Here is a 15,157-nt window from a genome sequence, read left to right as displayed (position 1 = left end):
ACATTTCTGCCTGAACTCTCTGTGGAGTCATGGAGCTCCTAACCTGCCTGAACTCTCTGTGGACTCATGGAGCCCCTAACCTGCCTGAACTCTCTGTTGACTCATGGAGCTCCTAACCTGCCTGAACTCTCTGTGGACTCATGGAGCTCCTAACCTGCCTGAACTCTCTGTGGACTCATGGAGCTCCTAACCTGCCTGAACTCTCTGTGGACTCATGGAGCCCCTAACCTGCCTGAACTCTCTGTTGACTCATGGAGCTCCTAACCTGCCTGAACTCTCTGTGGACTCATGGAGCTCCTAACCTGCCTGAACTCTCTGTGGACTCATGGAACCCCTAACCTGCCTGAACTCTCTGTTGACTCATGGAGCCCCTAACCTGCCTGAACTCTCTGTGGACTCATGGAGCTCCTAACCTGCCTGAACTCTCTGTGGACTCATGGAGCTCCTAACCTGCCTGAACTCTCTGTGGACTCATGGAACCCCTTGATATTTTTGTTCCTCTTTGGATCCGAACCCCTGACCAGTTTACGGACTCCTGGAACCGTCCAGTTCTGAATCGTTTCCCTGACCGGGCTCAGAGTTCTGCCTGTTCTCGGAGGCTGCTGCATCGGCGACACTCCTGCCGCATCTCGTTTGGCAGTCCATCGGCTGGATCCCGCCTCATTATTAGAAGCTGGACTGAACTGTTAAACAAGCGTGCCATCGACGGGTGGTGTGCGCCTCCCCCCTGCAGCTGCTGCAGATCCACAGCCCTGCCTTCTGTACTGCTTATTTTATTAAACTTCTTGAACTTTCCCACTGTCTCGCCTGAATTCTGGGACCTAAATTCTGGTCTTATTACAGATATTGATAACGGAGAATGTGACCTTGTCTGACTACTGTCAAAACTTTGGCATAGGTTAGCTTAGCCACCCGGCTAAATTATATTTCATTCAATTGAAAATAAAATGACCTCATCTCTAGCTGCTCTCTGTAGAGCTGAATCCTATTTTTGTGTGAGAAAAAAGGCGTTAGCATGGAGGAAAATGTTGAAATAAGTGGAGAAAAGGTCCCACAGACAGACTTTAGAGCTCGGCAGTGGAAATGGTCCCACAGTGGTGTGACAGTGAGCAGCCTGTAGATCTCGCTGGAGTTAAACTAACACCTCTGCTCAGGTCTTTACATATTCCGTCCTCACATAAGCTCTATATTTATCCACCGCTGCAAAAGAGATGACTCAGCTATTCAGCTCAGGAGCGGCTCTTGTTCTTTATGTGGCGTCACCATTTAGAGGAACTCTGTCATTAAGTCGACATCAGCTAAGACCACGCGGCTAAGAACATGGAAACAGGGACGTTTTCAGGTGAACTTTAGGGATATTTAGAGCAGAGATGCAGATGATGTGGTTATATTATTGTCAGGGGTGGATTTAGGAAACTAGGGGCCCTAGGTAAAGACAGGCAGGGGGCCCTCTGAATTGAGAATACATAAACAGCCCCATTCTCCAGATGTAGAAATGTTAATAGAATAGACATCCATTATCTGTTCTAGGTTGTGTCCCTCTCTTCTTGTCCCTTTTCTTCTTGTTTTCCTCTCTATGTTTTGTACTCAGCTGACTTTTCATGCTGTCTCTAAAGGAATGAAAGATTTTTTCCAAGCACTAAGCTCACTTAGCTGATTGCTCCTTCCTGTGTTTCCAAAAAGGCCAAAGTAAATAACCCAGTCCTTCTTTTCACTGTAGACAAGCCATGATCTGCTTATCTGTTCTCCATTTTTCATTTGGATGAAATAATAGCTGCATGAATCATGACAGCAGACAAGATAGAGGAGAGCAGGAGGCGGGGTTACCAATCTACTCGCTCTGGAGAGCAGAGTTCGCTGCTTTTAGATGTTGTCTCCAAAGTCTTCAGTAGCAGAAAAAAGTCAATTAATGCTCTTAATTTACGGGGTAGCGATAATTGGGGCTCAACCGTAACATCAGCTTCCGTTGATCGTAGCAGTTATTCATTTGGAGAACATGAGTATGTTTCCAATATGAAGGCTTTAAAAAGTCAGTCATGAAATCATTCATCATCCAAAGATGAAGAAGTTTATGAGTCACTTTTTCTCTTCAGTTACGATTGTGATGAAGTTAAAATTAGAAATGATTCAGTTTTTCCGCTGAGGTCAAGTCTTTCTCATTTTCTGACTCCTCCTATTAGCAGTAATGGTTGGTATCTGTAGGATTTGAAGGAGTTTACCTGGAAGGTGAGGTAGAAGTCCTCCTCCACATTTCCCTCGTAGCTCAGAAGCTCCGCTAATCCATGAGCCAAGTCCTACGGATGGAGAAACAGATGGATGGAAATTCCTTTTCTCTGCAGGCAAAGTTAACCCTTTTTTTCATGCATTACTGAACTAAACATTCCTTACTTCACTAGTGAGTTATGCAAATAACTTCCCTGAGGTGATGCTGAAGGCGCTGTGTGACATAAGATCAGCCGACATTATGTCACAGTTAGCGACACAAAGAAAGACACAATGCAGATCTGATGGGAACATGAGGCTTAGAAGTTCACTTTAACGCTAAAACAATTTATCTTTTACTAATTCAAGAATTTGAAACCAATAAAGCAAACAGCTGTTATTGCTGAATGGGGTTTAACTTGGTCTTATTTGTAGATTTAGCAGACTTTAGAAGCAAGCAACCAGTATCACTTCTTCAAGTAAAAGTCGCTCATATTCAGAGTTCAAACTCCTGAAAGTTCTTTAAATCTGAAATGATTCCATCCTGTTCAATAAATGATCAGTGTTTTTAATTCAGAGTAATTTTCATGTGAATGTGCTTTACTAGAGGCATCCATGTTTGTCAAAGAACACTACTGCCACCTACTGGTTAGTGACATTGTCACGGTGCGGTATCGGCTGTTGATCAAGTCCCAGTGCTGTATCTGGTGTTTGTCACAACGCGCTATTATCCAAGTCATCTTGAAAACATTCTTCTTCCAAATGTTGGCTACATATTACGGGTTTTTTCTCTGGCCAGAAGTTCGATGGCAAATCCTCCCTCTTCAAGTTGGCGATCCAACGACCAACCCGTCCGTGGAGGATCAGGAATCAGAAAGGTGGAATAACTCTTTTTTTCACTTTTCCCCGATGTATTCCAGCATCCAGCTGCCATGCACGTGGGCATTGTCAGTTTCACTATAGCTCTGGTGAATTTCAATGGTGAAGTCCTCTGGAAATCTTCAATAATCGTTGTTGATTGCAGATGTGTCTAGTAGTTCCCATTGATTTAGCTTGGAAAGCGGGGAGAATGGCGCTAGGCTTACCGCACCGTGACGTCACTGCTGGAAGATGGCAGGAGGGAGGGGCTACTATATTTGGGCAAAGATGGCCGCTCCCAGACTCAGTGATCGTGATGAAAATTATTGTTTTTATTTTTTTACTAATTGAACGTATTAGTTTTAGGTATAAATAATGATCCATTGATCAGACTCTTCCTTTAAAAACTGATTTCCTCCAGTTATAGAACTACTGGGCTGTCAGGGCTCCCAATGAGCCATTCCATGTGTGGGTGGGGGTGGGTGGGGGGGGGGGGGGTGTTGACAGGAAGAGTTTTGACCTTCGCAGTCAGAAAGGTTTAGGAGCCTGTGGATCAGGTAACTGAGAGCGACTTTTCGGAGCCACTTCATGATCTTTCTCTCTCTGAATTCTTACCTCAGGCACATTTTGCTCTTTATTCCTCCTCAACACTTTCTCAATCTTTCTACTGCCAAACAAAAAAGGTTCCCTATAGCAACAACAATGAAGCAAAGTGTCCAAAATACTTAAATGAAAGAATAATTTAGAGGTTTTTAAGTTTTTTCTCTCCTTCTACACATTTGTGTTAAACAAATATTTGCCTTGTTTTCAAAAATAGTTAATTCATTTCACTACTGGCTGATGACGGCAGCTTGGAGACCCGATAAATCAGACCAAAGATAAACAGCCAGCATAGTCTGGATAAAAGACGGTAAGCAAGCTGTAACTGGGTGTGAGCTATTTATAAGATTAGTAAAGTGTTTACCAATGAAGTCAGAGGGAGCAAAAAGGGGAAACATCATTATCTGCACAGGTATGGCTAATGTTTAGAAACTAAAGGCCAGCTGACTTTGGGAGCAGGAATTTCTTAAAAGACTCACCTTCTCCACCTTAAATAAAAACCACACTTGCGAGAGGGAACGCCTATTAAACGTGTGCGAGAGCGTGCACGGCCCATTTCTCCTCGTGCACGCCCTGTTTAAAAGCTGTTCTCAAAGTTCATACAAGCTTAAGGCTAATTTATACTTCTGACGCATAGCCTCTGCTACCGTCAAATCTGTCTTTGTGCCCGACAACGCCCCCCTCGCAGAGGTTCTGCAACCGTCATTGCGCACCTCAAAATAATCATGACTACGGGTCGGACGGTTGCAAACCCACGCAGACCTCAAGCGAAAGCGCACAGACAAAAAGCAGCTGTGATTGGTCCTTGGTATGCCTTTCCGGCTGTCTGTGGTCGTCCTTCTCGATTCGGTGCCGGGGGCGCGCCATTTTTAAAAACCGAGGAACAACTACAATGGATAACTACGACGAAAGGTTAATCGAAGAGGTTCGGAAGTACAACCACAGTACGATGCCTCAGACAAATGATATAAAGATGTCAAGGTCTCAGTCAAAAAGTAGTCCTCGTGACCATCTGCCGAAGTTCTTGCAAGTTCGCAAAAAGGCTCCCCCATGCACTTTGGCGGGAAACTGCTGTGAGTCCCTAGAAAATCCAGACTGACGTTGCGTATATTAGCTGCGACGTATGAATGAAGATACTATGATTAAAAAAATGTGATTGACAAATGAGCGTTGATATGTGATTGGCGAATCAGGCTGACGTAGAACTAACTGGCCTGCAGAAGATAATGAAAAAAAAACACAGATTTTAAGGCAGGATTTTTTGCTAAATAGAAATTTTCTAAATTTTGGGACAATATGGTCCAATAAAGAGTATATTTCTATACATGTCAATTTAATACGACTTCCCTACAACTTAAAACCCAGCGGTTCACAGGGTGAGCTGAGAATCAGGCAGCTGATTTTGTTTTTTCTTTATTTAAGCTGTAATAAACCCAAAACATGTCTGAGATCAACAATCCTACTTATGATAAAAGTTTATTTTATGTCAGAGAAAGTGTATTATTTTGATTTTATCCTCTATATTTGCCTTAACCAGTCCAGTACTGAATCCTGGGAAATGATTGGCCATGAAGGACACATCCTTCGATACGTCGGCCATATTTAAAAGAGTCTTAGGGAAATGAATGGATAAGGACAGTCTTTGGCCCAGAGCTGCATCATAATCGCTCCATAAATGCCTTTAAATGATGCCCTGAATTATTCTTATTTAGTTATTATTAAGTTTACTGCTTTGATTCTGTGGTATTTTGTTGGCGGGTTTGTTACGTTTAGAAGGAACGCACCTACCTACATGATAAAAATATGACTGTGGAAATCTACCTACTAAGTAAGCAGATCTAACCATTTTAATAATTATTTGATCCAATAAACCAATAGTAACGACACAAACTGTGCTTGCAGATCTAACACTGTTAAAAGAAATAATGAATTTAAAAAGTTAACTATGTTACAAAGTGAACTTTAATAACAGCCAATTATACCAGCAGAGCTCGCCATAGAAACCCTTTAAAAAGAGCTGAGTGTAAAAAAGAACAAAGGTGTCTTTATAAATCCGGTCCTAAGACTGTCGGTCAGAGACAAGAGGAACTGTTTTACCAGATTAAAGTTTTACGTGTTGATTTCCTTTAAGCAAAGCTTTAACTGCAGGTTATCCAACGATCAGCACATAAATGTTCACTTTAGTGACTAAATATGGCTCTAGTTTGAAGTGCATTTAATATTTAATAAAGTCAAGTCATCATTGCCCAGTAATATTAAGGCATATCTTATATATAATATAGTCTTTATCTGTCTATTATGATGAAGTACTGAACAGACCACATCCTAATAGACAGTTCACAGATAAAAACATCCCTATAGAACTCTGGTGACGAAAGTTATGTTAAAAACCCACGTTTGTTCAGTCACCTCATTTTCATAGTCATGTTTACTCATTGTTCTTTGAAAGCTATTAATACAATATATTCATATCTGTGAAGCTTTGAAAATCTGTATGTCTCAAATAAACCAGAAAACATGAAGGTGCTTCAATGTTTCATTTTATTTGACCACATATTTCAACTGTTTTTCAACTTTATAGGAGATTCGATGGACGTGCAACAGAAAAACAGAGAAACAGAGAGGAAGATGGTGGATCTGAACTTCTGTTTAATCAACAGCATGAAGGGAAACTGGGCCACAGTGTTAAAAGGTGAAAAAGAGGGACTCAAAACTCTGACTCTGTCACCCTCTTGTGGCCAACTAGTGAACTACATCTGTAACTTGGTGAAGATTCTCATCAAGGTCAAAGTCACTCCAAAAAAAAGTTTAAATCAATCCACTGGAGTTTGTTTCCGAGTTTGAAGACGTTTCTCTTCCATCCAGGAAGCTTTTCAATTCAAAATGTCAGAAATAGCGTTTAGTTCCAGGTTTTATACAGTAGCCCAACAAAGCCTGGTTTTAGTTTTCTGTTCAATTTACATGTTTTCTAAACAACAATCGTTCAGTTTGGTTTATAGATAATTTCCTGATTCCCATATTTTCTCAAACCCCTGAACTGATGGTTTGTTATTTTCTTTCTTGTTTCTGTCTTAATGTTGGCAGTGGTCTTTAGGCTGCCCTGCAAGGCTTTAAACCTGGGTTTAACCGGAGACTAAGCCATTCTCAAGCACATATCAAGGAGCTCATTTTGAGCCTGGATCCAGATTTCTTGTTGATTCTGTTCATGGTGGAGAATCCTGCTTCACAGCAGCAGGTTGAGCCAAACATCCTCTAAATGTGCAGGGTCATCTTTGAGCACGCCATTTCACTTTTCTTTCACCAGTTCACCGCAGTTCTTCCAGCAGTCCACACTTTCTCTGCTCTCTTTTTCTCATGGTCTTCTCCTTCTTTCCCATCGCCCGGCTTGCCACAGGTTTGCCTGCTGTGTCTAAAAGTAGCAGCAGCAGCAACCCAGACTGACAGCTCATTGGCTCATTTGGATCACGCGCAGCCTGGAGCCGGACGCTCCCCAGGGCTTTACCGTATTAACAGGAGAAGAGGCGCAAGGGAAATTAAACACTGCCGTCGGACAACATGCAGTAATTTATAAATGTTTTATCTCAGGTTGGGTCTGGATTAGCCAGCAGATGGGTCCGAATGCATACAGCGGTCCAAACTAATCCGTTTTTATATTCAAAGCTTTTATCTAGAGCCTAAACTAATTTTTTTTGCAGGAAACTAAATCATAATTTTTTCAACAAAACAGGTTTATTAGTTGCTTATAGAGATACTTACAGGCATGACCTGCTGCAGGTCATCCAGGGTGGCTGTTGCCATGCCAACAAAAGCATTAGGATCAGAAGGTGCCGTTGGTGGAGTGAGGAGTTTTCTGCAGAATATCATAGACATGTCAGCACAAAAAACAAAAAACACAAAAAAGGTTGAATATATGATATTGGAAACCTTTTACCTGTAACAGTAGAGAGGGAAGTGGATGTCCAGAGCTATGCTGTTGTAAACTGCTAAGCCCATCAGCTGATGACACAGTGGGTTAAGTTTGAAACACAGTTTCTATGAGAAGATTAATTTAGCTGCTGCATGGAGATGGTTTTAAACATACGCCAGGAGGGAGTAGCCATGTGTGGGTAGATACTCAGAAAGCCCCGCTGCAACTAATGGGTCAGCTTAATGATGGGTTCAGCACCATTCATGCGTCGGTGCATGCATCGAGCCCATAGAGCAAAACACTCTATCTATGCGCGTGTCGTTTCAAGAAAGTCATGTGACCGACAGGAGTTGTTTCTAACTTACTGACTCACTAAACATTAATTAAAAAAAACATATCTGTCAATATTTGTCCCTACTTCTGTCTCCTTGAACCCCAGTGGGCCTCAGCAGATGGCCGCTCACACTGAGCCTGGTTCTGCTGGAGGTTTCTTCCTGTTCAAAGGGAGTTTTTCCTCTCCACTGTCGCTACAAGCATGCTTAGTGTGAGGGATTGCTGAAGAGTCAATGAGTCGATGCAATCAGCTGGTTTTCCTTAGATAGAAAACTTTGAATCAATCTGACTGTGATGTGAATTGCCACTATACTGAATTGAATTGAATCTGTCAAAATGATGGATCTGCAAAAAAAAAAAAAAAAAGTCTCATCTTTTGCAGTTTCTCATTAACATTTTTTGTAGCAGCCTAAAAAAAACAGAAACGTTTCACAGGTTGCGTTTTTATTTCAGTTTTCTCGTGTCATCCTTTTCCTCTCAGTTATCATTCAACTTATCTGAATTAAAGTTAATTTCAAAATGACTCTTGGTTTATTTACTGTTTTTACTGAACTTATTGTTTTAGAAATATGACTTAAAATCCTCATTCACATGTTCCCCTAAATTGTCATGTTATGTTTACATTATTTATTGACTGCATCTAAAAATATCAAAGATATTTTCAATTTAAAGGAAAAGTCGCTCATATTCAGAATTCAAACTTCTGAAAGTTCTTTAAATCTGAAATGATTCCATCCTGTTCAATAAATGATCAGTGTTTTTAATTCAGTCATTTTCATGTGAATGTGCTTTACTGGAGGCATCCATGTTTGTCAAAGAACACTACTGCCACCTACTGGTTAGTGACATTGTCACGGTGCGGTATCGGTTAAATTTTTGTTTTTTTGCTGATTAACGCTGAATGAGACACTGACCCACAGAGTCGACAGAAACAAAACCAATCAGATAACCACGGATGTGACGGACGTGTCTGTTTTTAAATGAAAGCTCTACAGCAGCCAGTTGTTTGAGTTTTAAAGATATGAAAAGATGCTTCTGGATTTAGTAAAGCGCATCATTAAAACATTGCTCTGTTAAAGCTGCAACATTTACTGTTATGGTTACAGAAAAGCACTGTTACATTATGACCCGCCTCCTGCGCTGTGATTGGTCCATTCTGTTTTAGACTGGAGAACATTGAGTCTTATCAGACTGATCTATGATGCTAATATAATAAAATTTCTTATTATATTACACATTATTTCCTGCTGTATTTATTTATGTCCTGCTTTCTGCACAGAAGTCTCAATATATCATTTAAACTATCAGTTTAACTCATCCAACTGAGTGGGCGGGATTAAGTTCACTTATATAGAGACTGACGTCTGATTGGCTGCTTCATACGGACCATGAACAGAAATCTTCTTGCCTTGACTCTAAAAATAACTTTTTACCAAAAGTTTCAGGATCTATGTCCTACACTGGAAAAAATCGAAGTCCTTTTCTCTTAAAATAACTACATTTGTTCTTAAATTGAGGACATAAAAGAAACCTTTTTGCAAACAGCAGAAGAAAATTTACATTTAAAAAAAGTAAACACAGTTGCATTGTTTTATTTCAAGTGCACTTTAATTATCTTATTTTAAGAGTAAAACTACTAATTCAATTGGCAAACTATCTCATTTACCTACTGAAATTAAGGATAAATACACTTGATTTAAGACTTATTTCTACATCGTTTTTCCCAGTTTTAGTTCGGTCTGAAATATTTTAAATTCGCTGTAAGTCAGTGGGTGGGGCTAATATCGATGCTTTCTAAAGGGCCTTCAGCTCTCATGAGTCCAGAGATCTCAGATCAAGCTAGAGATTTCGATCTAGAAGATGTTTGTGTTCAAGAAAATTCATCACACGGAAAAACGATCTAGAAATAAGTAAGAATGTCTTAAATTTAGTGTATTTACCCTTAATTTGAGCAGGTAAATGGAAACTAGAGTATTTTTACTCTTAAAATAAGATATTTAGATAATACGCACTCTAAATAAGACAATCCAGTTGTCTTTTCTTATTTTAATTGTAATTAAATAAGTAACTCCTCAATCCAACAACAAATGCATATATTTTATGAAAAAAATGACTTATGTAGATGTGAGTTTTTTCCAGTGCAGATGTTCTGTCAGAACTGTCGGTCCTTTTTGTATTCTGTGTCTGACTCTATAGTGACCTTAATGGTTGCGGTAATGCTAACGGTGTGGGTTTATTTTTACGTTGCTGCGTCTCTCTCTCTCTCTCTGTGTGTCGCCTCCCTGCAATCAGCGCCGCTCAGTTTAAACACTGAACTGGAGCCGACGCGAGGAATTTCTGCACATCTGGCGAACACATGTGGGAGCTGGGAACTTAATGAGTGCGTGCTCTGGGCCGCCGCCCTCCAGAGTGAAAGAAGAGAGCAACTCTGCAGGTGGATGAATCATTACTGCTACTTATACTGTGGGCCCCCACAGGAAGGGCCCTAATGACTGCCACAGAGAAACTTTTATTCCTGGGGTCCCTTTGACGTCTCTGTCTGCATACAGTCCTGGACCGGTTTCTAGTCCGTCACAGGACAGCATGGAGACACAAAGGCAAACACCCACCGCTAAACACAGTGTACACACCAGCTGACCAGGTGATGCTTAATGAGGCATCCTGAGGCCAAACTGTACTGATGCTGTCTGTAAGAATACTGACACCTGCTGGACATTTAAAAACACTGCAGGCAGCCTATTGGATTAATTTACTGACCTAGTACAATAATATATTTGAAGTTATCGAAGGTTATATTGTATTATTTAATATCTATATTTAAAGGAAAAGTCTGCTCAGCAAGGAATAATTAATGGATCATTATTTATACCTAAATTAATTAATTTAGGTATAAATTTAGTGTTACTAAAAATATTTTTCATCGTGATCACTGAGTCTGGGAGCGGCCATCTTTGCCCAAATATAGTAGCCCCTCCCTCCTGCCATCTTCCAGCAGTGACGTCACGGTGCGGTAAGCCTAGCGCCATTCTCCCCGCTTTCCAAGCTAAATCAATGGGAACTACTAGACACATCTGCAATCAACAACAATTATTGAAGATTTCCAGAGGACTTCACCATTGAAATTCACCAGAGCTATAGTGAAACTGACAATGCCCACGTGCATGGCAGCTGGATGCTGGAATACATCGGGTAAAAGTGAAAAAAAGAGTTATTCCACCTTTCTGATTCCTGATCCTCCACGGACGGGTTGGTCGTTGGATCGCCAACTTGAAGAGGGAGGATTTGCCATCGAACTTCTGGCCAGAGAAAAAACCCGTAATATGTAGCCAACATTTGGAAGAAGAATGTTTTCAAGATGACTTGGATAATAGCGCGTTGTGACAAACACCAGATACAGCACTGGGACTTGATCAACAGCCGATACCGCACCGTGACGTCACTAACCAGTAGGTGGCAGTAGTGTTCTTTGACGAACATGGATGCCTCCAGTAAAGCACATTCACATGAAAATTACTCTGAATTAAAAACACTAATCATTTATTTAAAGTATTTTCAGAGTTTTGAATGACTTTTCCTTTAATGCATCATTTCTGATTGTTCCTTCTGTTTATTCCTCACTCTTTGCTACAGCACCACATGACCAGCTCTCTCCACAGTGCTGGTTTTATTCTATTCTGCCCAGTATTCTCTTTCCTCTCTCAGCACTAACAAGCCTCAAATAATGGGAAAATTAGGTTTTAGAAAAAGCCCACATGTGGAACATGCAGGAACACCCCGAGGCAAACACTCCTCCTTTCTTCCACCACATTTCCTTCCAGACTCAAACCAAACAGCCAGCTCTGGTCTGGGTCCCTTCACAGGACTTTGGATTCATTGAAACCAAACCAACAGCCTTCAGGGTTCCAGTCTTCCATGCCATGAGGGTATCATGCCTAAGCTGTGAAGGTGTTAACAGGTTTATGTGAACAACCATCAGTGTTTTAACTGAGCTGGGTGGGAGCAGGCAACCATTAGCTTATATAACCTTCTGACAGCTCCCAGCTGGCCTTTAACTCTGCATGAAGAGCTGGATCATTCTGGTTTCCAACCCACAGAAAGCTGCCATCACCTCAGTGCAGCATATCCCAGCTCTCAGTGCTGTTATTCAGACAGCAGCAGTAAGAGAAACACCAGCAGTTATGCAGGTAGGCAGAGACCAACGTTCCCATGATCAGTTCATCTCTGATGGAAACTAATGACTTTAGAAGAAGAGCTTGAGGCTGAATTAGTCTATCTGGGCCGTCATTCTAACAGTTTCCAGCAGGGAGCGCCACCTGCACCATGGAGCAGACTTATTTGGCCATAAATACTGTATAAATCATAAAATAATAATAATAATATTAGGGAAAAAACCCAGATGGGTCTGCTGTAAAAGGATACAGTTCCAACCATCTGGAACTCTGAATAGTTGTCTGACTTCCAGCTGCTGAACCAGTGGCAGCGTGAGTCCTTCATGAAGGAGAAAATCCCTGGAACACAAAGACCTGTTAGATGGATGGACGGACGGACGGACGAAGGAGGGAGGGAAGGAAGGAAGGAAGGAAGGAGGGAGGGAGGGAGGGAGGGAGGGAGGGAGGGAGGGAGGGAGGGAGGGAAGGAAGGAAGGAAGGAAGGAAGGAAGGAGGGAGGGAGGGAAGGGAGGGAGGGAGGGAGGGAGGGAGGGAAGGAGGGAGCGAGGGAGGGAGGACGGACGGACGAAGGACGGAGGGAAGGAAGGAAGGAAGGAAGGAAGGAAGGAAGGGAGGGAGGGAGGGAGGGAGGGAGGGAGGGAGGGAGGGAGGGAGGACGGACGGACGGACGAAGGAGGGAGGGAAGGAAGGAAGGAAGGAAGGAAGGAAGGAAGGAAGGAAGGAAGGAAGGAAGGGAGGGAGGGAGGGAGGGAGGGAGGGAGGGAGGGAAGGAGGGAGGGAGGGAGGGAGGGAGGGAGGGAGGGAGGGAGGGAGGACGGACGGACGGACGAAGGACGGAGGGAAGGAAGGAAGGAAGGAGGAGGGAGGGAGGGAAGGAAGGGAGGGAGGGAGGGGGGGAGGGAGGGGGAGGGAGGGAGGGGGACGGAGGGGAACAAGGGGGAGGGAAGGAAAGGGAAAGGGAAAGGAGGGAGGGAGGGGGGAAAAAAGGGGGGAGGGGGGGAAAGGGGGGGAGGGAGGAAAGCGGGCGAAGGAGGAGGGAAAGGGAAAGGGAAAGGAAGGAAGGAAGGAAAGGGAAAGGGGAAGGAAGGGAGGGGGGAGGAGGGAGGAGGGGGGGGGAAGGGACGGGGGACGAAAGGAGGGGGGAAAGGAAAGGAAGGAAGGAAGGGGGGGAGGGAGGGGGGAGGGGAGGGAGGGAGGAAGGGGGGAAAAAGGGGGGGGGGAGGGGGGGGGAAAGGGAGGGGAGGGGAGGGGAGGGGGAGGAGGGAGGGAGAGGGAGGAGGGGAAAGGGGGGGGAGGGGGGGGAAAGGGAGGGGAGGGGGGGGAGGGAGGGGGAGGGGAAAGGGGGGGGAAAGGAAAGAGGAAGGGGAGGGAGGGGGGAGGGAGGGGGGGAGGGAGGGGGGGAGGGGGAAAGGGGGAAAAGGGGGGGGGAAAGGGAAGGGAAAAAGGAAGGAGGGGGGGGAAGGGAGGGAGGGAGGGAGGGAGGGAGGACGGACGGAGAAGGAGGGAAGGGAAGGAAGGAGGAAAGGAGGGGAGGGAGGAGGAGGGGGAGGGAGGGCGGAGGACGAAGGGGGGGAGGGAAGGAAAAGGGAAAGGGAAGGGGGAGGGAGGGGAGGGAGGGGGGGGGAAGGGGGGAGGGGGAGGGGAGGGGGAAGGGGGAGGGAGGGGGGAGGGAGGGGGAGGGGGGAGAAGGGGGGGGGGAAGGAGGGGGGGGGGAGGGGGGAGGGGAGGGGGGGAGGGGGGGGGGGGGGGGGGGGGGGGAAGGGGGAAAAAGGGGGGAGGGGGGGGGGGGGGAGGGGGAAGGGGGGGGGGAAGGGGGGGGGGGGAAAGGAGGGGAATGGGGGGGAAGGGGGGGGAAAGGAAGGATGGAGGTGTTGCAGACCCCACTCCCGGGGCCATGTGTTAAATTGGGACAATAGAGGTTAGCGGCGTTTTGCTCAAACTGTGGAGAACTTTAAATGTTTTGTTGGGGAAAAGCAGATCCATGTGTGAGGTGTGCTCTGGGGGGAAATTCACCATACAGTGTGGAAGTCGACCACCACAAGGAACCACTCCTTCGTCAGGCCGCCCATGTCAAGCCCCGCCTCCCCGACAAATGTCACCCGCAGCTTCTTCTTCAGGTCGCACCGTTTCCTCATCAGCTGCACAGAGACACAAGTCGTTTAGAAAATATACTTTCTCATGCTGCTTCTGTGGCTCCGTCACTGTAAACACAGATCCATGAAGAATCACAGATGTGTGGTGAGAACCTCACAGCGAGAAGAAAAGCTTCCAGATTTATAATCAGGTTTAGCTTGGATGGAGCTCTGCAGACATTCCTGCTAATCTTCAGTTATATTAACAGGCCACTCCCACCCAGTGTTCCCACTGCTCTGATTAGCCTTTCCCTCATGGAAACATGGAGGGAAACATCATGGAAACAGTGCAGATCACAGTGAACTCCAGCTGACATCACGTCCATCAGGGAGATTCCCTCCTGCTGCCTAAAGGTTGATTGATTTAGACTTCAAAGCAGATAATAGTGATTAAACCTCCAGCGAAACCCTGAACCCTCTGGATGAGTGTGACCAGGAACTGAAAGATCGTTCTGGAAGATCACAACCGTTTTTCCTCCTCCTTCCTCATCCATCCATCCTCCCACCTCCACCCCTCCTCCTCATCATCCCCCCATCCATCCTCCTCCAATCCATCATCCATCCTCCCCTCCATCACCATCCATCCACCCCCTTTCCACCTTTTTTCAACCATCCTCTCCTTTACATCCCCATCCTCCTCCTTCCCATCCATCCTCCCCCCATCCTCCATCCATCCCCCATTCCATCCATCCATCCATCTTCAACATCCTCCCTCCTCCCCACCATCCATCCATCCTCCATCCCCCCACCTCCATCCACCTCCCTCCATATCCATCCATCCATCCCTCACCATCCCTCCATCCTCCATCCACCAATCCTCCATAAACCCTCCATCCCTCCATTTCCCCTCACCTCCCTCCATCTCCCTCCATCCATCCATCCACCCTCCCTCCATCCATCCCCACATCAAAACCCTCCATCCATTATCCCCCATCCCTCCATCCCTCCACCCTATC

The 15,157-nt window shown here is 44.8% G+C and overlaps 1 protein-coding gene across 1 annotated transcript in view; it reads right to left on the bottom strand.

Moving 5' to 3' along the window:
* hectd2 (HECT domain containing 2) overlaps window positions 1–15,157 on the bottom strand; it is a 66,899-nt gene that overhangs the window by 14,190 nt on the left and 37,552 nt on the right. The window contains exons 13-17 of the mRNA XM_038291782.1: window positions 14,082–14,207; window positions 12,320–12,409; window positions 7,592–7,656; window positions 7,417–7,510; window positions 2,220–2,294 (exon numbers count right to left, since the gene is read on the bottom strand). Of these exons, the coding sequence (XP_038147710.1) occupies window positions 2,220–2,294; window positions 7,417–7,510; window positions 7,592–7,656; window positions 12,320–12,409; window positions 14,082–14,207 (450 nt within the window). The remainder of the gene's footprint in view (window positions 1–2,219; window positions 2,295–7,416; window positions 7,511–7,591; window positions 7,657–12,319; window positions 12,410–14,081; window positions 14,208–15,157) is intronic.

The sequence above is a fragment of the Cyprinodon tularosa genome, unplaced genomic scaffold (assembly GCF_016077235.1).
Source record: "Cyprinodon tularosa strain WSP-4 unplaced genomic scaffold, ASM1607723v1 ctg1082, whole genome shotgun sequence".
Lineage (NCBI taxonomy): Eukaryota > Metazoa > Chordata > Actinopteri > Cyprinodontiformes > Cyprinodontidae > Cyprinodon > Cyprinodon tularosa.
This window is presented reverse-complemented; position numbering and strand designations above follow the sequence as displayed.